Genomic DNA, 24025 nt, shown 5'->3' with positions numbered 1-24025 from the left:
TATGTCATCTTAGAATTTTATACATCTTTTGTATTTTTAGGTACAGAATGTTGTTTGAAAATATGTGTGTAGACAAAGGAGGGTCCCCCACTCACGGTTGAATTTTCTTTAACATAACATATTCCACCAATTGCTCATCACATCTTTCTGGCACCTGGTTTATGTGATGCTGGAAAATCTATTTCAAGCATCAGTGAGGAATGTGAAGCAAGTTCAATTACCCATAAGGTGGAATACTCAAGATGGCATGTCGTGGAACATTTTGTATGTGCGGTGTACTAAAAAAAGAAAAGAAAAGAAAGACGATGTATATACGTCTTGGAAGGAAAAACGAGGAGAAAAAAATATGACGCACATTTTTTTTCACCTTTGCAACCAACACACACACACGTGTGTACGTACAGATATAGTCTCTTAGGTTCCCCCCCCAGTGGGGCAATAAAAAACGATTGAATTGGGCGTCAGGTGTTACATTGACAAGTTGAAAATACGCTCTACCATCCACGTGAACATCCCCATCGTGTGGGATAAAACATCGCCTTATTTTACGACAACAAGATCATTCTCATAATTCCGTCTTCTTCTATATTCGCCCACCACCAAAATGAATTCACCTTTGTAGCACACACAGTACAAAATTTATTCAACCCTCGAAAAATATACTCCCCTTCTTCGAAATACATTCTCATGGCATGTGGGCGGGTAAAAATGGTAAATAGAGTAACTTGTATTCAAGTTGTGCCCTCTAAGTGCAAAATGGTTTAAGGCGGAGAAGAGAAAAATCCCGAATTTATGGACACGCAAGCACAATTTCTGAAAGCTAAATCGTGAGATTAAAATGATTGAAGTTAAAAAGATGCTGTCTCCCGAAATCAGTGTGTAATGTACCTATATAGTAAAGTACAGTACATATAATGCTATGTGCATGTAAACTGGAGAAAGTTTAAAATTTGATATGACACAAAATAGGGATGTTTTTTTTTGTTCTTGCATAATTCATTATATTACCTTTCTTTGTGATAAAAATTCGCGATTTTTCCTTCATATCAAAAAATTCTTTACTTTTAATATCCATGATGTCGATGAAGAATAGTACCTACTTAATAAAAATATTCAAGATAAGAAAAATTATTTTTTATCATCTTGTGGTGTAGGATTAAAAACTTCCTTAATTTTTCACTATTACTTTAGTTTATGCTCATTTTAGTTAATGAGGATTATTAATATGAAAAAGAAAATAATCCTCGCTCACTAACGTATTTTATTTTACTTTCCTACGAGATAGACGAATTTACCGAACGAAAATATGGTATTTATATACCTATGTGTTAAAGTCTCGATGTTGAGATTGTAAAGAAAAGAGTAAAGAGGAAAAACGTATCAGACAGGTGGAAGATTTTTAATCACGTTGGGAACATCCACAGCATTTTCCCCGCAGTTGTGTGTTGGATGTATTTAGGTGAGGCCGAAAATAAACAACTTCTTCGTCTCGGGATCACTTTCGTATATATAACGTAATGTAAAAGAAAAAAAAAGAAAGCTCCTCGGTGTTTTCTTCACACCCAAAAACAGTCAACCGCAGGTCTATCTTGAAACCAGGACTCACTCTAGTGGAAGGTGAAAGAAAATGTTACTTTTCTATATAATAGTAATTTTGTGTGATGGCGGTGAGGGCAAAGGTCAAATAAATTACAGACACTTTTCCTATTCAATACTATGAAAAAATGAAGAATTGTGTGGTATGTTCATAAATTTAAAGTTTATTACTTTTACCTGATGGTTAAAAAAAATCGAATTATAAAACTTGGTTAATATTTTGTGTCTAATGCGTGCTACTTATATTACAAATCATAATTTGCAACAATATAAATCGTATATAATCTCCTATCTATAATACATTTTGTTTAAATAAAATAATTAATAGTCTCAATCAAATGCTAACCCCAAAGTGACAAAGTTAAAATAATTAATTGACTTTCGGACATTTAATTTATTTTTCTACACGCACTTTTGAAATTCTTGATTAAGAAAAAGAAATATTATCGTCTCTTCGCACCGCATTTTAAATTTTCACTATATTACCTACTTTTATATACATTACATACATACTAAGAGGACTCCGTTATATGAGTTTCTTCGCCGTCTCTTTCGTCGAGGTGTGCTCTCGCGGCGGAGGAAAATCCACACGCGAGAGTATTTTGTGTATCCGTGACACGATAGCTTGAAACCAGTTGAAATGTGGCTAGTCAGGTGTGAACTCACGCCAGTTCAGCATTGCCTAAAAATAAAGCCTGCCAACACAATCTTCGTATAGTCATCCGTGTATATTGTGCCTTTTTTCCTGTGGCAGCATTTTTTTGTGTGTTTCTCACATGATGACACTACACGAAAAAAATAGATACATAATGTGTTAGAAGATTCAATACAATTGTGCATTCGTGATATTGGCTCGATGTCAAAAATTGGCGCCTCAAACGGAAGTGACATGTAAATTCTCAATTAATTGAAGCGCCTAAAAGCAATGAAAAGTTACACGACAAATTCACCTCATTAATATTCCAAGTGTTTTAAGGAAATATTAAGCAAAAAACAAGTAGTAGTTTATAATTTAATCCACGTGAAAATTATTTAAGAAAAGACATCAAGGAATCCTCAAGAGCTTAAAGAAAACTAATAGACATCTTTACGAATCTTCGAAGTCAAAAATATAACATTAGGTAAGGTATCAAATTTTCTTTTAAATTTTGATGGTAAATTCCTAATTGTTCGTGACTTCCGGTGTTCATCTCACTACATAAGAAATATGTAGCAATTGAGCGAAAGCTTTCGAATCCACAGTGGGTCTTCTTCATTGTCCTATTTCTAGGGATTGCCCTTTTTTTTCTTATTTTCGTTTCACTCATCGGGACTTTCCGAGGATTTTTTTTTTAATTCTGTGAAATGCGTCTTTGCAAAGAAAAAAACTCGTCAAGCGCTCAAGCGCAAACATTGCATTGAAATAAAATTAAAAATCAAGAAAATGCAAGTGCAAGACCACTAAAGAAGACCAATTTGTGTGTTCGAATGCTATGGTTCTACATAAAATAGATTAAGAATTAAATTAAACCTTCGATCCTTATTCAATAAGCAGATCTACAATTAACAAAACCATTAACATTTGGCCTTTATTTATGTTGGACACTGTGACCATTTTGATCCTACGCGTAGGTAAAAATTGTTCGATCCTCCAAGTGTTAACCAAGAAATTTGTAAGAACTAATACCTAGAAATTTTATTTCCTCTTTTTCCTTGGATTTTCCCAAATAAAGTTAGTCTGTGTCAGTTCTCCTTTGTGAGCACAAACGGTGCCCCGTTGACCCGTTATGGTGTCCAAGATGACGATCCGGCAAGCTATCCATGTAAAGGTATAAATTTGATTGCTATAAACTATCAATTTTTTTTGACAAACAATGTACTTATTTACCTACAAACATAAACATATTAGGTATAAACCTAATATGTTTTTTTTTATATATAAAAATAGCTGTAGGATGAAAGATGAAAGCCATAAAAGTAAAAGTGTTTCCCATTATTGTAACGAGATGTTTTGCAAATAGCAAATATTTGTGTTGACTGATCCGTGATTCTATTTTGCAAACCAATTGAACGAACACCCTGTAGTGAAAGAATGTGTGTGAGATTAAATTTCTATCGTGTTGTGTGCTTGAAATCCACGCGAGAGAAAACGACTCCAAATCTTCCTTTTTAGAGCATCGCGCACGTTTCTTCTCGCAGCCATAGCAAACGAAAATCCATTTTTTATAACTTTGTTTGTGTTTGGTCCAATTTATGCAAAATGCCTCAGAATCAATTTCACTTTATTTCCCACACTTTCACTCATCCCATTTGCAAGAAAAAAAAATCACCACCAGCATATCCTTCGTGCCAAAATGAGTAACTGGTGAAGTAGATTGTGTGTGGGATATAAATAAGAGTGGAACATTGCGTCACACGCGAGAGGTGTAATAAATTTGGGGCCCTGGAAAAGTCGTAACAGTAAAATTTTCTCGGTAGTGAATCTCTATTTTGGGTGATCGCAAAGAGGGGTTGTTGGGGAGGTGGGGACAGCAGTTTGGGTGTGGGGTGGAAAAATTGTAAATTGGCGCGATTCGTCAATTAGCCTCTTGTGTAGTCATCCCCCTCGATTCACCGTTTTTGGTGGGCAAAAATACGAAAGCGAGGGAATTCTATTTTGGCGGAATAAAAATTCCCTCGGTGGCAATTACTTTTCAATCAACCTCCACCTCCCCCCTCAACCAAAAAAAGCCACCCGTCCATTATGGCGAGAGTGCGAGAAAGAACACAAAAAATAATCAAATTAATACTTGGACCCTCTCTCGGTGCTCTCTCCTCACTTGAATGGTTCATTCGAGAGTGCTATCCAGTCGGCAGAAAAAAAAAGATTTGGGGCGCGAAACGTGAGGCAAAATGGTGTGATGATTCCAGATTTTAATCCACTTTTTATGCGCCTTTGATTGGAAATTAATACCGTGCATGAGGATGAGAGGCAACACCATTTTGTGGTGTGAGGGAGAACAAACCAAAGTGATGCTCTTCTTCATCTCCATGATGTGGAAAATCGTGCAATTTTCCACAGACTCGCTCACAATTTACAAGGAAGCAATTAATTTCGCGGGGAAGAAGTGCGAGTTGCGGAGGATGCTTTTAAATCGGAAATTGCAATTTAATTTCCTTACCCTCACAGTGAAAAAAAAAATCAAAATCTCACCCTCCTTCCCCCTTTTTAGATAAAGCAAAAGAAAAAAAAACCACTCTACCACCACTTTTCCAATTGATTCAGTCGTCAACACTTCAATCAATCTTCCCTTTAATGCTCCACGAGGTCCCCACTGCTCGTATCTCATCGATCAGATTTAACTGAATTGATTATTATTGTTATTCATAGTGAATTTTATTGTTTGCCTGATCCAAGAATGTTTCGAATGCGGAGAAATTTAGCGTGTGTATATATACAGACTGAAATGTATGATGCCTCCTCGTTCCACCCTTCTCACAAGTGTGAGGGGTGAAATTCTCGTTCTTCCACAATGCTCATTGAAGTGGATTATGGTGAATCTCACAGCCTTTCTAATTCAATTGGCTTGGCCATTTGGGATATGATTTCTTTATGCCTATTGATTGTGATGTGTCCATGGTAATGGAAAACATTCTGTCAAGATGCATTTACCACAACTCTCGTGGTGGTGGCTGTGAACATTTCTTCAAGTGGAAAAACCCCCCATGACAACTTTTCTGACTTCCTTATGCGATCTCCTATGAAAATATGTCAAGAAAATGACCCAAACAGTGACATTTTTATATTAAGAAATTCACACACGTTCGCAAAATATCGCGAGGGTGCGAAAATCTCGCTTTTCCTTCGAGATAAATTAATATGCTTATCGAACCAAATTTGTCCAAAAATGTATCAATTATTGAGCTCAATATTGATTCACAATAGATCCCCATTATTGATCCATCTGATTAATAGCCATTAATTGCTCAATTGTTAATCATTCTTTATAAACAGTGCTGTGAAGAGATAAAGAAAAATGTGTAAGGAAAATTATTGAGTGAAAATTGAACATTTATTGAATTAATATTTAAAAAAATTATTACCTCAGTTCAATTTAGAGTCATATGATCTGAGTCAATTGATTTAGCTGTGTTTCTTTCAGACACAGCTTTTGTGTACCGAGCAAAATCGAAAGTCGTCAGATCGGGCTCAAACTTGGTATGAGCACGAATTAGGGTCCCCACATTCCAAAAAACGTATGCGCCAAAAAAATTTTTTTTCCGGCCGGCCGTCCGTCCGTCCGTCCGGCCGGCCGGCCGGATTATAAACTTAAATTGCAAGAGAACCGTAATAGATAGAGACTTGCGGTAAACGGCAAAGTTTAAATATCGAACTGAAGAAATCCGATTATGAGGTTAAATCCACCCCCCCCACCTCCCCGTCCGCCATTTTGAATAACCTCAAAATTTTGTTTTTGCTATATCTCAGCCGCTATTATAGCTAGTGAGCTGAAATTTTGATATGTTGTAGGGGCCATCAAGAGCTTTCCAACGATACCTCACTTTCGAAAATCGGTCAAGCCGTTTAGTCAATATGGCCGCCACAATTTTTCATCGAAAATCGACCATAACTCGAAAACGGCTTGACCTATTTTGATCAACCCAGGGTCAAATGAAAGATCTCAGCAAACCCTACAACTCTCTAGAACATCAGAAGTTTCAAAAGTGACCGCTAGGGGGCCAAAAATCAAAAACAAAATTTTCGATTAGTTTTCGATGAATATCTCGAAAACGACGACATAAATTTTTTTCATTTTTTCATATGTTATAGCTGACCATATTATCTAGCTTCATGCCAAAAATGAAGAAAATCTATGGATCCGTTCTCGAGATATAGCCTTCCAAAGTTGGCATGTCATATCTCGGGTTCTACAAGTCCGATCTTGATCAACTCAAGCTCAAATGAAAGGTTTCGAGAAACCCTACAAATGTCTAGAACATTGCAACTTCAAAAAATGACCGCAAGAGGCGCTAAAATCGAAAACAAAGTTTTCAAAAATTTCGAACTCGAATTTTTCGAAAATGGCGACATAAATTTTTCTAATTTTTCGATATGTTATAGCTGACTTCGAGACCTTTAAAACAAAAGAAAATTTATGAAAATCTATGGATCCGATCTCGAGATATAGCCTTCTAAAGATTTCTTAGGGTATGACTTTTCTACTTTTCCCGACTTTGCGTGTATTTATATTAATTCGCGTTCTAGTTTGCCCTCACAAAATTTGTACACTGAAAGAAACACAGCTCCCGTAAGCTTGGTCAGCTTACCAGTACATTATTAATTATTGATCAATCGTTGATCAATGAAATTGACTCAATCACGATTGAGCATTTATTGGCTCAATGAAAAATGCTTACTGGGTGGGTATGTAGTAAACCTCCAAATTTAATCTTAACACAAGTTTCTCATCGTTCTTTGAATCTACACAACATACAAAAAAGACGCTCACACGGGACTCCCAGCGTGAGTGTTTTTTTTTTTTTGTATTTTTGTAATGTACATCTACGACACTTTCTCAAGTGGCAGGCGCTTCTGCCGGAGCCCACAGGGCGGATCCGTGAGAGCTCCAACTTTTTCACGCTGCGTCGCAATGAGCATAAAGACGTCATTTAAATTCCTATCGCAATCAAATTGTCCCCCTTTGATGTGTTCTGCTCTGAGTTTCTTCTACTCCATGAGCGATTTGTTATGCAATTCCACAACTGCCTGCCACTCTGCTGGATCTGGTAAAGTAATTTCTATTTTTAATACCGTGAGAATGGAGTGTCTCTCACTGCGTACTCACACCGCGCTCCTTTTGGGTTGAATGCGTGATGATCTGCTCCAGCGCCTGGTATTGCCTTCGACATCTGGGAACTTGCGAAGGGCTTGAGAGAATTTCATTTGATCAGAGTCATTTGTTCTGAACTTTAGCATTGACATCAAGATTTACCGAGACATTAATAACCATACGCGGCGTAGATCTTTCTTAGGACTTTCTTTTGCTTTTGAAATCCCTTATTTGGTGGTAATGACTTCCAAGATAAGCAAAAAATTTAATTATTACTTTAACTATCCTTATTTTCTGATAAAAATTCCGTTAATCTCGTAAATTAACACAGAAAGAAAATTTTGTTAGCTTCACGAAAACTATATATAAAATTTTTTGTGGACTACAATATATAGGTTTCACAGATGATGACCAAAGTGAACTCTCTGAAGGTAATCCCTGATGGATTTTGGATTTTACTGCCTCCCAACATTACATATATGTACAATACATGTATGTATGTATGAATGATGGTAAAACAAAGCGTTTTTAGAGCAGTGTTTTTGCTTGTTTTATTACCGCCCAAAATGGATGTTTTACGACCTATGAGTGTTTTTTTTTGCAAAAGAATACCTTTCGTTGCTTGGTCTCATGAGAATCTTGAAGGATTCTCTACAAATATTGTCAATATAGCATCCCCCTGATTTTTTTTTCACCCAACATCGCAGCTTTAAGTGTGACCTTTGAACAAGAAAGCAACATAGAAGTATTAATACTTTGTGGTATCCTGGCGTTAATCTTTAGAAATTGGAGAAAACCACGAAATCAATTATTTCACAAAGATTAAATAAAATGTGTGGGGAATGGTGTGGCCTCAAAGTTGAGTTCACTAAAGATGCGTGTATTTTTCCTCGTGACGACGCCAAAGAACCGACCTGCCTGAAGATGAAGAACTAAAGGAAACGGTGAAAAGTGGCGTATGACGTCGTCCCAGGTCAGAAATATCTTTAACAACACGGTGAAGATCTTGCAACACGGGCGGGTGAAGACTGAAATATCCGTTGGGAATCTTTCTTGTGTGTGAACTCAAATACCTCCCGCCGAGAGAATAAGATAAAAAAAAAAACGTAAACTATAGAAAGACCCCATGTACAAGTGAAACACGTGTGCAGTGGATGAAATATCTTTGGTCCTTCCTGAGGCAGGTTCTCCCTCTCTCTTAAGATTTGAAGAATTTCGTTTTGTGCGAAAATGCATCCGCAAAGGCTGTCTATAAGTAACAAAAAGTTGCTCAGTATGCAGTACAGAACGAACATGTGTGTTCCATAAAATCTTTATTGTGGTCTTTCTCAGAAGTAATACTGGGCGAGGACAGAGAATACTTGGGAGTGGCCGAAGATGTATTTTGGCATTAGTGAGAGGCTCTTGAAAGCGAGTTGAGTCATCAACAAACCATATAACAAAATGGCAGGTGAATGCGTGTTCATTGATGAGTGAGAAACACCTGCTCAATCAGCCAATGTTGTTGGGAATTCCCCACCTTGCTGACCAATGACGAAGTATCTATGGCCTTTCACTAAAGTGCTGCATAAATCTCCTCCTCCAACGCACTACTACAAAAATAACAAAAAAAAACTTCCACATGATGATTCTTTTATGTGTATACATAATTTTAATGTGTAGTGGATTGATTGTTTTCCCAGCTGATGATAAATAGTATACGATAAATTGGAAGTTGGTGAGACATCGATCGCGGAAAAATCTCAGCTCTAATTACTTCCAGACTCACTGGGAAGTCCCCAAAATTGGAAATTATATGCGGTAGCACATAAGAAATTCTCTTTTTGTTTCATTTTTATATACTTATATCTAAATACATAACGATCTAATTAATTATATTTTGTTCGAAATTGTATTGGGAAAGAAAAGCTAAAATAGTCAGAGTCGTTAAAATTATTTTCTATGTCAGAAATAACAGAAATTCCCACAAAATTTGTAATTAACCGCTGAGCTGTGAGGAAAATCTTTCATCAATGCGGAGAGAGAAAGAAAAAGAGATTGAAGGGTTCAAAAGTAGTGTTATATGGGGTGACCCTGGGAAGCCCTTTCGATGATTATTTTTCCTCACTCTTCTGTGGGATGAAATTAAGGGGCCCCTGAAGGGTAGGATTTCTTTTTATGTCTAATTGACATATTTGTTGGAGTGGATTGTTATTTTTGTTACTCCTCTCCATATTATACACAAGAAAAATTTTTGGAGGAAACCAATTGCTATATCTCGAATTTCCAAGTGTACAAATAAACTCTTAATACATTTTGGGTATGCCGATGAGGATGAAGAACGATAAGAAGAAGGAAAAAAAATAACTTAAACGATATTGGACGGTCATTAATCAAGTTTCTTCCAATGTTAAATTTTTCTAAAGTTCTTCTTTTGAATTTTAACAAAATTTTAATTCTCTGAAATAAGAAAAAAAGGAAAGATAAGATAAAACTTATGAGGGCGCAAATTTATCTTATTTAGGACGTGTGAAAATACCTTAATTGGACAAAATTTTTGCTCAATGTGGAGGCGATCCCTCTTGGGTTCCTGAACCCAAAATTGAAACACTACACATACATTCTTGGAGAATTGTAAACAAGAATTAATAAGGAAGAATTTTTTTTTTGAGAAAATTTGTCAATATAATGAATATTTTAAGGCATTTCAAGAGATGTGGCATAAAATTGTGTATTTAGTACCACACTCTATTAGGAAAAGATTCCAAAGAGATGAAGATGAGAGACATCCAACTGAAAAAAAAAACAATAAATCAATTTCTGTTCTTGAGATTGAACAGAAAATGTCAAATGATGAATGGTTTAGTTTGTCTTTCGGTGTATCCGTCACACAATTCTTTCAATATTATTTTTCATTATATACATAATTGTTTATGTATTATTTTAATCTATCCTGACTTTCAATGTGGGAGGGAAAATATCACATACACTTGAGATTTTGTATTGAATTTCCCCAAAAAAGCCATACCAAATGACTCGATTTGACATTACTGCCATGGAATAAGTCATAAATCAGAACCCGTTTAATCTCATATCTATGTATGGTACAACATATATGTATATTCATTTCCATAGTATCATTGTATAATAATTTTATATAGTAATACAATCTCTGAAGGGATGAAAAAATCCAAGAGTTCCGTACCTTCCTCTTTTGAGGGGAACGTAGATGGCGCGCGAACTGGTGCAAATTCGGGGGTAAGTGAAATGCAAGGAGGACCTTCCTCCCATTCACAAGATCATTTGCTTTCGAGCGCTCATGGTGATCACTTAAAGGGTCGCATGAGCTGAGCGTTTTTTCTATATGGACTTTTTTCTATATGGACTTTTTTCTGTATGAACTTTTTTTTTGTACCTACGGTGAGTGGGTTGCAGAAGAGGTGCACAAAAAAGGGCTGAAGGAAGAAAAATGTACACGGAGTTGAGTTCAGATCTTGCAACATTTTTGGTTGTACATGAGTGGGAATGAACAGAAATACATTTTCTTTCCCTTTTGCACAATGAGATCTTCCAAAGTCTTGAAGAACACAAATTTTGTCTTTTCGAGCAAAATTCTGCCTCAAACACGCTAGCTTATTCGAGACGAGCTGATATTGTTACTAACGAATTTAAAATACTCAATATAAACTTTTATTTACTTTTTTTTTATTTTTTAGAAGTTTTTTCAATCTCTTTTTAAGTCAACTTTGAATCAAAAATTTACTTTTAAAGGTTAGTAAAATAAAAGAAAAAAAATTTAATTAAAAAAATTGAGTTGATTGAAATATAATAATTAATCAATATTTGGCTAGACCAGAGTAATATAAATTCTAATTGTCGGTTTAACGAACAAAGTAAACACAATCTTTTATACTTTTCAGCGATGATTCGGCATATTTTTTGTCGCATCTTTAGGATTTATAAGTGTGAAATCGTATGGATTATCGGACAGAAAAATTTATATAATAAATAAATTAGAAAAATTGGGGCTCACGATCTGACGTCTGGGGCTGGGGCAAATTAAAGCAAGATATTGTCCTCGATAGGTCAATCTAATACGATATTTTCTGTCTTACAATTTTTTAAGGCCATTCGAGGGAATATGAGTTTTTTGAGCATTTCCTATCTTTCCACTTTTGCTTTTCGTGAAAGTCGATGGATAAATATAGTCACCGGTGGGGTAAATTAGGTTGATGATATTTTCCGATATTTGAAATGATTTTTCACCTAAGATATTAATTGCAGTCTCTAATCTAACCTCTCATCTTTTAATTCGTTACAAATCCGTGGTGTTCTAACCACTAAAGTAGAGAATTACACAAATATATCAATCATGGCATTTTTCGAATGGAAGGCTAGAAAATACCTATCTATCTATTAATAAAGAAAGGTCTGTTTTTTTGGTAATCTTCGTGTCTGTACAGCTATAGAAATCTACACCGTTTGACCGATCGCGATGAAATTTGGTGCAGAGGCTCCTTATAACAGGCGATTTCGAGTGGCCGTACTTATTCCCCTTTAAACTCCATTCAAGTACATAGCCTAATTTTTAGATAAAGATTTGAATCTCTATTTGATAATATATTCCGCCACAATAAATTTTTATCTAAAATTTGCAACTAATCCCCGCGAAGCGAGGCGAGGTAAATTGGAGCGAAGCAAGCAACTCCATACTGTTTACATTAGCGACTAAATTCGTCCCAATTGACATGTTCAGGTTAAAATAATTATACTGAGAAATCCCTTTAAGTTAGTAAAAACCACTCATCCGTTTCGTATTCTGCACTACCCAGTTAATGAAGATATATAAAGATTTAAAAAGCGCTAAAAGAAAAATATTTAAGAATATTTTTTTCTTAGCACGCGAAAAGTATTTTTGGAAGCCTCAAAAAAATTCTTTTTTTATTCTTAAAATATTAATCTGACTATCTTTCCAACATATGATGTACTCGATGTACTACTTCAAACACAATTATAAATCCTAAATTCCAAGTAGCACTATGCTGAAACATCGCTGAAAATTATAAAAAGTTTTGTTCACTTTGTTATTTAAACGCCTTAACCCTCCGTACTGTGACCAAAACACTTACGTGCATTACAATGGGGTAGGTGACCGACCCCATAGAATTTTTTGCAAAAAAGCAAAATCTTTCAATCAAATGAGCTTTAATAGACTCCTTGGTACTCCTTAATAAGTCTTTTATCCATTTTGAACACAAAAATAAATTTTTCAATGGATTTTTTGATGATTTTTTTCAATAATTTTTTGAGGTTAGAATCTTCTAGAAAGAGACTAATAGTGACAAAGTGAAGAGAAAATGGAATTTTGACTGTTACAACAATTTTTGAATTCCCTCTTTTTATATTTTTTCCTTATAACTTTTATTCTGGTGGTCGGATTGACCTGAAATTTTTACACAATCTCCTCAGATAACCAAAAAACTTATTTCTCAAAGCTTGGTTCTATATCTCTAAAAACTAAGGCGTAATAATTCGAAATATAGCTCTAGAGTTGGTCACCTACCCCTCATAGTATACGGAGGGTTAAACCCGCAAATAGAATTTTTCTATTATTCTGGTCTAGCCAAATATTGATTAATTATTATATTTTAATCAATTCAATTTCATTTTTTGAATTTAATTTTTTTAAATTAGATACCTATATATTTTTTTAATTTACCTAATATTTTCACGGAGTTTTCAAAATTATTATTTTACTAACCTTTAAAAGTAATAGTTGGTTTCTCTGGCGTAATATGATAGACTATATAGGGAGAAAACGATCTCCTTCCGGTGAGCACCGGAAGGAGATCGTTTTCTCCCTATATAGTCTTTAAAAGTAAATTTTTGATTCAAAGTTGACTTAAAAAGAGATTGAAAAAACTTCTAAAAAATAAAAAAAAAAGTAAATAAAAGTTTATATTGAGTATTTTAAATTCGTTAGTAACAATATCAGCTCGTCTCGAATAAGCTAGCGTGTTTGAGGCAGAATTTTGCTCGAAAAGACAAAATTTGTGTTCTTCAAGACTTTGGAAGATCTCATTGTGCAAAAGGGAAAGAAAATGTATTTCTGTTCATTCCCACTCATGTACAACCAAAAATGTTGCAAGATCTGAACTCAACTCCGTGTACATTTTTCTTCCTTCAGCCCTTTTTTGTGCACCTCTTCTGCAACCCACTCACCGTAGGTACAAAAAAAAAGTTCATACAGAAAAAAGTCCATATAGAAAAAAGTCCATATAGAAAAAACGCTCAGCTCATGCGACCCTTTAAGTGATCACCATGAGCGCTCGAAAGCAAATGATCTTGTGAATGGGAGGAAGGTCCTCCTTGCATTTCGCTTACCCCCAAATTTCCTTAAAAAGACCTCATGCGCCATCTACCTTCCCCTCAAATGAGGAAGGGTCGAAACGATTTGGGCACTTTCGCCCTTCTTTGTAATACTATGTGTAGATAGCAAAGATAGTATACATGCGTAAATAAGGTTAAAATGAATATATGAATATGGAGAAGGAAAAGTCGTAAAATTTTATTTAGTGTACTCTTTACAAAAATTTATTAAGAAGATCCAATATTTTAGCATGTGTTTTTAATTAAAATGTCATGTCTAGAAACCATTAAATGCCATTCAATGACGTACAATCATCAACTCCTGCGCGGTTTGAGTTGTGTTTTCTTTTTAGCTGTGATTCTTTCTTAAAAGAAGCACAGCTTCTGTGTACACTCTAAAATGCAAAGTCGTCAGATCGGGCTCAAACTTGGGATAAGCACGAATTAGGGTCCCCACATTCCAAAAAACGTATGCGCCAAAAATCTTTCCGGCCGTCCGTCCGGCCGTCCGTCCGTCCGTCCGGCCGGAATATAACGCAATATTGCAAGAGAACGGTAATAGATAGAAACTTGCGGTCAACGGCAAAGTTCATATATCAGGTGGAAGACATCCGATTATGAAATCAAATCCAACCCCCCACCCCCGCGTCCGCCATTTTGAATAACCTCAAAATTTTGTTTTCGCTATATCTCAGTCACTATTATAGCTAGAGGTCTGAAATTTTGATATGTTGTAGGGGCCATCAAGACCTTTCCAACGATACCTCATTTTCGAAAATCGGCCAAGCCGTTTAGCCAATATGGCCGCCACAATTTTTCATCGAAAATCGGCCATAACTCGAGAACGGCTTGACCGATTTTGATCAACTCGGGCTCAAATGAAAGATATTAATGAGCCCTACAACTGCTCGGAACATTGCAAGTTCAAAAAATGACCGCAAGTGGCGCTAAAATCGAAAACAAAATTTTCGATGAGTTTTCGATGAATATCTCGAGCACCGCTTTATAGAATTGCTTCAAATTTTGATATGTTATAGTTGACTATAGTATCTATCACCATGCCAAAAATGAAGAAAATCTATGTAGCCGTTCCGGAGATATCGCGTTTTAAAGTTTACATGTCATATCTTGAGTTGCATAAGTCCAACGCCCCGCGAAGCGGGGCGTTTTATATACACATATAAAATAAAATAAAATATATATATATAAATGCATAGATATATACATTATATATATACATATAAAAATGCAAAGATAAATATATATAAACTGCAAAGATAAAAATTAAATATAGCATGGATGGAACAGTATAAAGCGAAAGAACGGTAAGTAAAACTTACGGGCTGTGATTCTTTCTTTGTCAGTGAAATGTGAAATTGACGGAAAATTAAGGATGGGCAAATTTTGAGGAAGGCTTTCTCGCGTATCGAATCACAGCCAACGCCCACGATTAAGGCTTCTCACAAATTATCTGCGCGTTGGCTGTGATTCGGTGCGCGAGAAAGCCTTCCTCAAAATTTGCCCATCCTTAATTTTCCGTCAATTTCACATTTCACTGACAAAGAAAGAATCACAGCCCGTAAGTTTTACTTACCGTTCTTTCGCTTTATACTGTTCCATCCATGCTATTTGGTCCATTTTTACCATTTGAAAGAAAACCATTGACATGCCACAATGTGAAACCATAAAAGTCCTCAAGTAGCAATTAACAGTCATTTTACTCTTTTTCACTTGCTATTGTTAAATAGCGGAAATATTATATATGTACAATGTACAAATATATACAAATATAAATCATTATATATGTATGTATATAAATAAATAAGTGAGAAGAGATTCTTAATTTATTGCATTTCCCGTTGACTATGAGAGCTACCTTAGTATGTAGCACAAAGCACGTGGTTGCGCGTAAACACCTGAAAAGCACGTGGAAATACTTGAGAGCGGAGACACCTTTCTCACCTACGAAAGCTCCTCCTTTCACGTGGAGCAGTTGAACGTTGGTGTGTCCAATGAGAATTTGAGTTGCTCCTTTTGAGCGTTTGCAATTGAGTCGACTCTCGAATAGCCGTTCTTCTTTATATTTACTTATATATTTCACTCTATTCCACGGGGCACATGAAATACTTCCACGATACTGAGTGAGACAAAGAATGTGAATAATTATAGCGAAGTCACACAAATAAAACGTGATAATTACAGCACTTTTCTTCTTATCATTCCTTAACGCCTCTCTTTTCTATCCCACATCATTCCTTTTTGCGTGGTATAGAATGTATATGTGCGGTGGCTGACAATAAAAATTCAAATGTTTATTGCTTGTGATGGAGTAATATATATATTTTTTTCTTTCATAGTAATATGCGGTATTAAAGAAGTTTTCACACATTGTGTCCCCCGGAGGAGGTTGCAATCAACAAATTCCTGGCCTCACCAGCGAAGATATACCATCATAATCATTGGATGTTTACGTGGATGTTGAGATGAATTTTTTTTGCACCACCACCGACCCACAAGAGAAAGGCCCTCCCCGAATATGTTTTATGTGATTTCCTCAGGAATTTTTATTGTTATATGAAAATTATTCATGAAGCCGTGTCTTCCGCAGGAGATGCGTGAAAACAACGTGATATATGATTCACTTTTTTCTTGCCCATTTTTTTTGCATGTACGCCGAGAAACTCTTGAGATATTTTTTTTTCCTGTGAATAACCAAGGATGAGATAAAATTCCAAAAGTAAGCTCCAAAGGAAATTACTCATCATTCCCTTTTCCTCACATATTTGTTAGTTTTATCCTCTTCTATATATACACAATTTTCCATCAAATGGGCGTTTTTTTTTCTGCACACATTCAAGAGGATGTTTTGAGGAGCTGTGCGTGGTATATTTATTTATGATAAATTCTATGTATATTTAAAAACCATTTAGTTTTCACGAGCAATGAAAATTCAACTGCAAAACATCTCTCACTGTGTGCCATTCGTGTCGTTTGGGATGATGTCTTAGAAAAAAAAAATAAACGGCCACGAGTTGGGAAATGGACCATAGGCAGAGCGCAATAATGCAATAGCAAAAAAAATAGGTAGTTGAAAGCTCTTCATGCATCATTTTTTTGCGGGGGTTGTGCGCGTTTTTTGTCGTGTCACCAAAATAAATACACCCTCATTTGAAGTGATTTTTCTCTTCGTGCCAAAAACCGTGGGTATGAGAATTGTTTCTGCCCTCGTCACCACGTAACACATTTCCCATCCGTATACAATTGGAACATCGATTCGTGGTGTGCATGCCTCAGTCTCCGTGGTCCACAAAGGGGTGGAAATTATTTCCACCCTCGTGAACCTTTGCATGGCATAGCCTGAGCCTGACTTTTGTCACCATCACCACCGACAACAGGCTGTATAACTGCGCTTCATGTTCCTCTTCCATACCACCCGAAATCCACCCCATGTTGAGGGAGGGTTCTATGTGGATTTTGATTTATTGAATTGGATGCGAATTTTCAATGGGGTTCCCTCAGACTCTGTGAGCTCGCCAGGATGGGTGAAATTCTCCTGAAGGGGTTGAAAGTATGGTGTTTGTATGTATTTTATATGCATGCATCCACAGCGAGAATAAATTGAATTAGCGCGTGAGTTGAAGAGAAAGACAAGACTACACTAGAGAGTGCGAATAAATGCGTTGGAAATTGTGAATGAAATTGAGAGTTAAAATCAGTAAAATGCAGGCGACACCATAGAAAATTTTTCCCATTCTCTATAAACCCCGCAGAATAACGCTACCTTTCGGCAGCCCTCATCATGCACGTGGGGTGGAAAAAAATCATTTAATACCTTATAATCCGAGAGTAAGGGAGACAAAATGATAAAATAAAAAAAGAGAACGAATTACACAATAGAGAGAATATCGCGTCTCCCGTATTTCGTCACGTGCCACAATGAAAATTTTATTTTAGCTTCTCATTGTTCAAATATAATGATCATTCATTCCCTCGATCGTATTTTCTGCTATTGACGCTCAATGAGCAGCAGAAGTAGCATCATGCGTTAATACCTACATATTGCGATGGAATATTAAATCCAATTTCGCTTAATTTCAAGTGGTTGCAGGCTCGTTTTTTTTCTTTTACTCTTCCTCTATTTTTTATTGCAAAAGATACCAGCATAATCAAGGTGTTTAAAACACATGCAGTGTATTACTTGTTTCAGAAATAAATAATATTTGAAAAGGAATTAGGAAAAACAAAATTAACTACAACAATAACATAATCTTGATTCGTATCTTAATGATAATATTATTTATTTCTTACTTTATAAAGTAAATTTTGTATTGCCAAAGAGAATGAAAATAAAATCTAATTATGATTGACTTGTTGATATTTTACGTATACGACGTATGCATACCTAACTACCTAATTGTTTGTAGTAAATAAGCATAACTATACTGAATACTAAAGTCTCATTCAGAGGATTTAGAGTCCGACATTTATCATTATAACATTTAAGCAGACACAAATTCTCAGAATTAAAAATGTGATAAAAACCCTGGAGGCAGTAGAAACAAGACACAGGATCTCATACCACAATTGATCGTGCTATATGGAGGTATCTGGTGGCTCACAATCGACACTAATCAACTTTAATTAAAATCAATTTAAAATAAATGAAGGTACATCCATATCCCTTAGCACACAGCATGACGATGGAGAGTGGACACAATATGATGGTGTGTAAAGTGAGAAGACCCGCATTAAGTGGGTAATTCTTGGGTGGATGCTTGTGTGTGCCATTATTTCAAACAGGGGATAGGATCGACAACGGTGAGAGAAGTCGAGAAGATTGTTCACACAATCATTCTTTCGTTCTTCGTTGTGTTTTTTTTGGTGTTTAATATCACATGATGGCGTGAAGTATGTTGGATGCTTTAAGAGAAAAATCATCAAGTAGACAGACTTTAAATGTAGCAGTAAATGAAATTTATTTTCTTGTCTCCTGAAAAATTATCCAATTTTCCAGGGTATTTAACTGCACAATGAACAGACGAGATAAGACGTGAGCAAGAGTACGGGGAGGATATTCTTTTAGGAAAAAAATCTCAAAATGCTTAGAGAGAAAATGGCTATGGTGTTATAGAAAAAAAGGTATCGTGCTGTGTGAAATCCATACCACAAAAGACGCACAGCATTTCATTGAAATGTCGCATAAAAGTTTTAATATAGAAGAATGGTAAAATTTAAGTGACCAGGATGGATTTGTGGGGACCTTTTGTCGCATGGGATTTTCTCTATATATGAAACTCGTCTGTATATATTGCTGTGAATTTTCCGGAAATGAAATCCCAGAATTACACTCACCATTTTCATATTGGGGTTTTTTTTTATATGTATGTATGTACCTACCTATATATGTATGGCAAATATGTATATGTGTACACAATATATCCATAAATGACGCCCCCAGAGAGAGGGATGCGATGAAAATTTTGCGATCAACTGCACAGGGAGGAAGCAAGGGAAAAAATATTGCAATAAACAATGTGCAAAGGGGCAAAAATTGATGCACTAATCCCCCTAAAAAATCTTCCTTCTCGCTGTACAACTTGGCTTGGGTTTCCTTGTCGGCGCGATTCCTCTTGTCAGATATCGTCAATTGTACGTTTGCGATAAACATCTTCAGGTCATTAATTTTATAGCCAAAAATACTCTCATTTTAGATTTTCCGCCCATGCTTTACTTTTTCTCTGTCCCACCATTGCATGCGGTGATCTCCCTTCTTACCCTGCCTGCACTTTTCGTCGTCGTCGTCAAATTTGGCGTGTCTCATCCGTCCACGTCGTACATTGTATAGCGATAACAAGGGGGATGATGGTTTGATGCGGAAGATGCCTTCATGTTGTCATCCATCCATACCCGTGCCCTCTTTCATTTCACCACATTCGACACAGTTATTGGTTTCGTGTCTATTCATAAATAAATTTTATTTATCGGAACATTTTATCGACAGTATATGTAATAAAATAAATATAATAAAAATATGTATTAATACTTGGGAAAAAAAATTCTTCATGTGTGTGATCTCTGTCTCTTTGCCTCTTTGCAGATTGCACCATTTTAATGAAAGAAGAAGAACAGAGAAAGGACACATAGCTCAACCCAGTCATCCATGCCAGGAGAGATTCTAAATGTGGAGGGACACCCTTAAATGTGGAACATGGTCAAATTGCCCAAAAAGCCCAAATCTCCACCCTGCCTCCTTCCGCTCAAGATAATAAAAGAAAGTGATCTGGATAGAGGTGAGTGAGAAAAATCATAAATAGTCCCTGCTGTGGTCCTTTTATATATAATGTACCTATATAATATTTTACCAAAAATATTATATTTTAAGATGCTCTGATCTCTAAAAGCGAAAGTTTATCGCTGTTTGTCCCTCAATTCAATATTGACGCAAGAATATTATGAGATTTATTTTTGGTCATATCGGTCATATCTAATTCTTGGCCAAAGAAAATGTGAGGAATATCATAAAAGCGTAAAAGAAAGCACTTTTGGGAGCCATAACTTGACCAATAATGTTACAAGCGATTCCATCAGATACTTAAGTATCTCATAACGAACTAATAAGACCCGATTACACTATTATTGTCGTTGCTCATCACATCATAAATTTATTAATAAATCCAAAACCTTGTGAGCCATTGGCCTAAAACAATCAATTTCCTGGAAGATGGAAAGATTTTACAATCTCTTGTGTTTGCTTTTACCAACATTATAGTTATTTTACATCACATACTTATATGTACTGTACATATATTTATAATCAGACCTAGACTATATAGTTTAAGAGTTATGGGAAAAAAATAATTAAGCTGCAAAAACGTCAAAGATTTCTTTTTGTTACCTAGAACCCAGCAAATTTATTGTAAATTTTTTACGATGATACCATTTTGTTCTCAATAACGGATTATTGCTCATGTATTAAAAGTTTTAGATGGACATCTAAGAATGTTGTTAATATTCTGTACAAGAAATTCGCAATGTCTTAAATCTCATTGAAGTAAACCCTGAATGTGGTGTATGTTATCTTTCACTGGATGGGGGTGTTTCAATTTAAATGGCATCTTGGGAATGTCCAAGGCATTGCTCGCTCATAATTAAACAAACATCCCCTTGGTCATCGGTATTTTCATGATTTTTCGCAAAGTGAAGTGGACTATGGGCTGGTATTATACTATGGGTGTGTGTGTGAGTGTGGAGAATGTACAATAAGTAATGGTATGGGTTTGATGATGAAGAGATTCGCATATTGAGTCGCATGAATTGGCGAATGAGAAGGAAATTTAATTTGAAATTGAGACTCCAACTTCTTATAATTTATTCAATCTTACGATGATGCTGTACAAATAAGACGTAAGGAATTTCAAGCATTTCAATTGTAAGGAAAGCTCACTCTCTCTCTCTCCACCACCCGCCCACGGGGAATCCGTAGCGTAGTTGGAGCAGAAACAGCCACTGCATACTACTACTGCTGCTACCACCGAGAAAGTGGTTTTCGCCTTTTGTAGTTTCCTTTAGCACATAGAATAAAGTTGGGTTGTTGCAGGAACGACGAAGAGGGTGAACTTTTCACCGCACTCTTGGAGAGTCGATGCCGATGGCGTTTCCGTTTCCGTCAAGCTAGGCAAACTCAAACTCCTCATCCCCCGTTCTCTCCGTAAAGAGCCACAGCCAAAGTGCATTTCCGAGCTGACCAACGTCTTCTTCTTTGCTCTGTCTCCCACGACTCTTTTAATATCTCCTCAATGCAAGAGAATTTATATTATACTATTTTATACTACAATATATTGTTGTATATATGCATAAAGTAACAACCATTGAATTAAAATTCATAAAACATCCCTGGGAATGCGAGATGACCAATGCGGGGTAAGGCATTTCGGGAGGTAAAGGGAACTATGCTAAATATTTCCAATCAATCTTAAATTGCTTCATATATCTCCCAACAAATCACTCCCATCATGTATAGTAACATAATTTTGCAAGAATTCGGCGTGGAAATTCATTCTTAAGGGATTTTCCCATCTCCAATGTTATACTGCATGTTGCTTCGTTGGATCTTATCAGCTATGCCGGGGAGGGTGTGCAATTTTTCAATACAATTTCCACGCGAGGGCGTCGATTTGATCCCATGTATTGATTTCAAATTCTCTTTTGGATTGGGCGTATCCGAATGGGGTTCATTCTCCCTCTCTCCATGGGAAACGATAAGACATTAGCAATAAAAATGATTTTCAATGGCACCTTCCCCTTCATCGATATTGTCATTGCTCGTTCTGTATATGCATGTATGTACAATATTACCATTGCCACACTATGGGGTCTAAATGCAAATTGCTGATCCGGTCTGTGGGGTCGCGTGTGGGGTGTGGTGGTGGATATGGGGAAGAAAGGAAGTAAGATTCTGCCTCTAGGGCAGTCTCGAGTCGTCGTCTCATTTAAAGTTTGGGCCAGTTGAAAGTAGTTTCCGATACAACTTTCGAGGATCTTGGGTCGAAGTTAGTTTGTGCGGTTGACCGAACATCAGTCGTCAAACATTTCTCGTCTTCTTGTACGGATGGTCTTCCTTTTCACTGTGAAAAGAATTTTTCCATCATCTCTTCAAACTTGCATATAGAGAGTATTTCATGAGCATAATGGGTGCGCCTTTGAGTAATTTTGCACACAAGAAGGAATGAGATAGGAGATTATATTGAGTGTGTATATGCCTTAAATTCAATACCTCGACACGCGCCTTCAGTTCACATCCGTTCGTCATTTCCGTGGCAATTTTGCTCCCGGATAGTGGTAGATGCACACTTTCAACGTCATAGGTCCTCTTCCAAGCAGGGAAGCGAGGCATCTTCTGCAAATTGACTCACTCAGCCGAAAATTTATCCATGATTTTTCCAAAGTGAATCGTTCTTTTTTTTCTGTACACACAGAGAAAACTTTACAGTAAGGGGGCCTGAAGGAGGGAGGGTGAAAAGGATGCTTCGTGGGTGATGAACATGAAGAATAGTTGGCAGACTCTCTGGCGAGAAGGAAATTGTTATATTCGCGAATGACGAGGCCACAATTATCAACTCATGCATGGATCATTTGGTTGATATTTTAATGTTTTGTAGTTGGGAATTATTATTGTGAAAAAAAAAAAGAGGAATATGTAGTGGTTCAAAAAAATCTCTTGTTGCAACCAACACAATTCATTCTTTGATATGCAAATTCCATTCACGCAAAAAACTTTAAAGAATTGTTGTGTGTTGTCTGTCAAATGGGGAGAAGAAGGTTGTAATTAATGACTTGAGCTTCCTCCTTTTGCTTGATGTGTGTACATATACGAAGAGCAATTTCCACGCGGCAATTATGCGCACATCTTGTATTTTAATCACAATTTCTTATCTCACATCCATATAGGCCGCCAGTGTTGATTTTTCTGTCAGGTTGTCAATTACTCTCTTGTCTTCTCTTGCATGGCATAGCAGTAAGAAAATTTCCTACTCTGCAAAAAAAAAGATGAAAAGATTTTTATAAATATATGTAAATAAATTAATCCCAATTACCTCATACGTAAAAATACATTCATAAAAAATATTACATTATTTAATTGAAAGTTTTTTTCTTATCAAATTGCTTGATTTTCGAATAAATAAGACCGAGTGACGCATCTCTCTTATTCATTCCACTTTTTTTGCATGACGTTTAAAATTATTCTCAAATTTCAAAAGGTTATGCCGCACATTTTACTATTTCATTGCTCAACAGTGGTGTATACAATCATTAATATTGTCAACACTTTTAATTTAATTCTTCTTTTGTTGCTAATATCCTTTATAAGGAAATTTAAAGAAGTGTATGTATATCCCCCAGATATAAAAGTTTGTCTTATCACACCATCATCCATTTCTTCTTTCACAGAATTTTATTTTAATGAATTAATTCCATGTTTTGGAGACTCAATAACACAAAAGTTCCACCCTAAGCATTACTGACAATTAGGTAATCTCCTTCATTATTTTAAAACAGGCCAAACACAAGAAAGAAAACATGCTTGGGCGAAGTGACACAAAATTTTTGCATGAAATATGGGGGAGGGGGTGGATGGGGTAAGAGAAATGGTTGGCTCTGCGGAGATCCCTTTTTCTAAAGGGAACAAATGGTCGCGCGCGCGAAAAAAAAAGTTGGAAAATTCCTTTTTGTTTAATAATTTGTATGTCTTTGGAGTCATTTTTCAATTTTTACACGCGCAACGGAGAAAGATC

The 24025-nt window shown here is 36.0% G+C and overlaps 1 protein-coding gene across 1 annotated transcript in view; it reads left to right on the top strand.

Annotated features, from left to right (window-relative positions):
• Window positions 1-24025, top strand: part of LOC129786768 (zinc finger protein 1) — a 63193-nt gene that overhangs the window by 5239 nt on the left and 33929 nt on the right. Inside the window, exon 3 of the mRNA XM_055821989.1 lies at window positions 19831-20023. Within this exon, the coding sequence (XP_055677964.1) occupies window positions 19933-20023 (91 nt within the window). The 5' untranslated portion in view covers window positions 19831-19932. The remainder of the gene's footprint in view (window positions 1-19830; window positions 20024-24025) is intronic.

Source organism: Lutzomyia longipalpis, chromosome 1, assembly GCF_024334085.1.
Source record: "Lutzomyia longipalpis isolate SR_M1_2022 chromosome 1, ASM2433408v1".
In the NCBI taxonomy this organism is placed as follows: Eukaryota; Metazoa; Arthropoda; class Insecta; order Diptera; family Psychodidae; genus Lutzomyia; species Lutzomyia longipalpis.
Note: the sequence above shows the minus strand (reverse complement) of the source record. Positions and strands in the feature narration are given on the sequence as shown.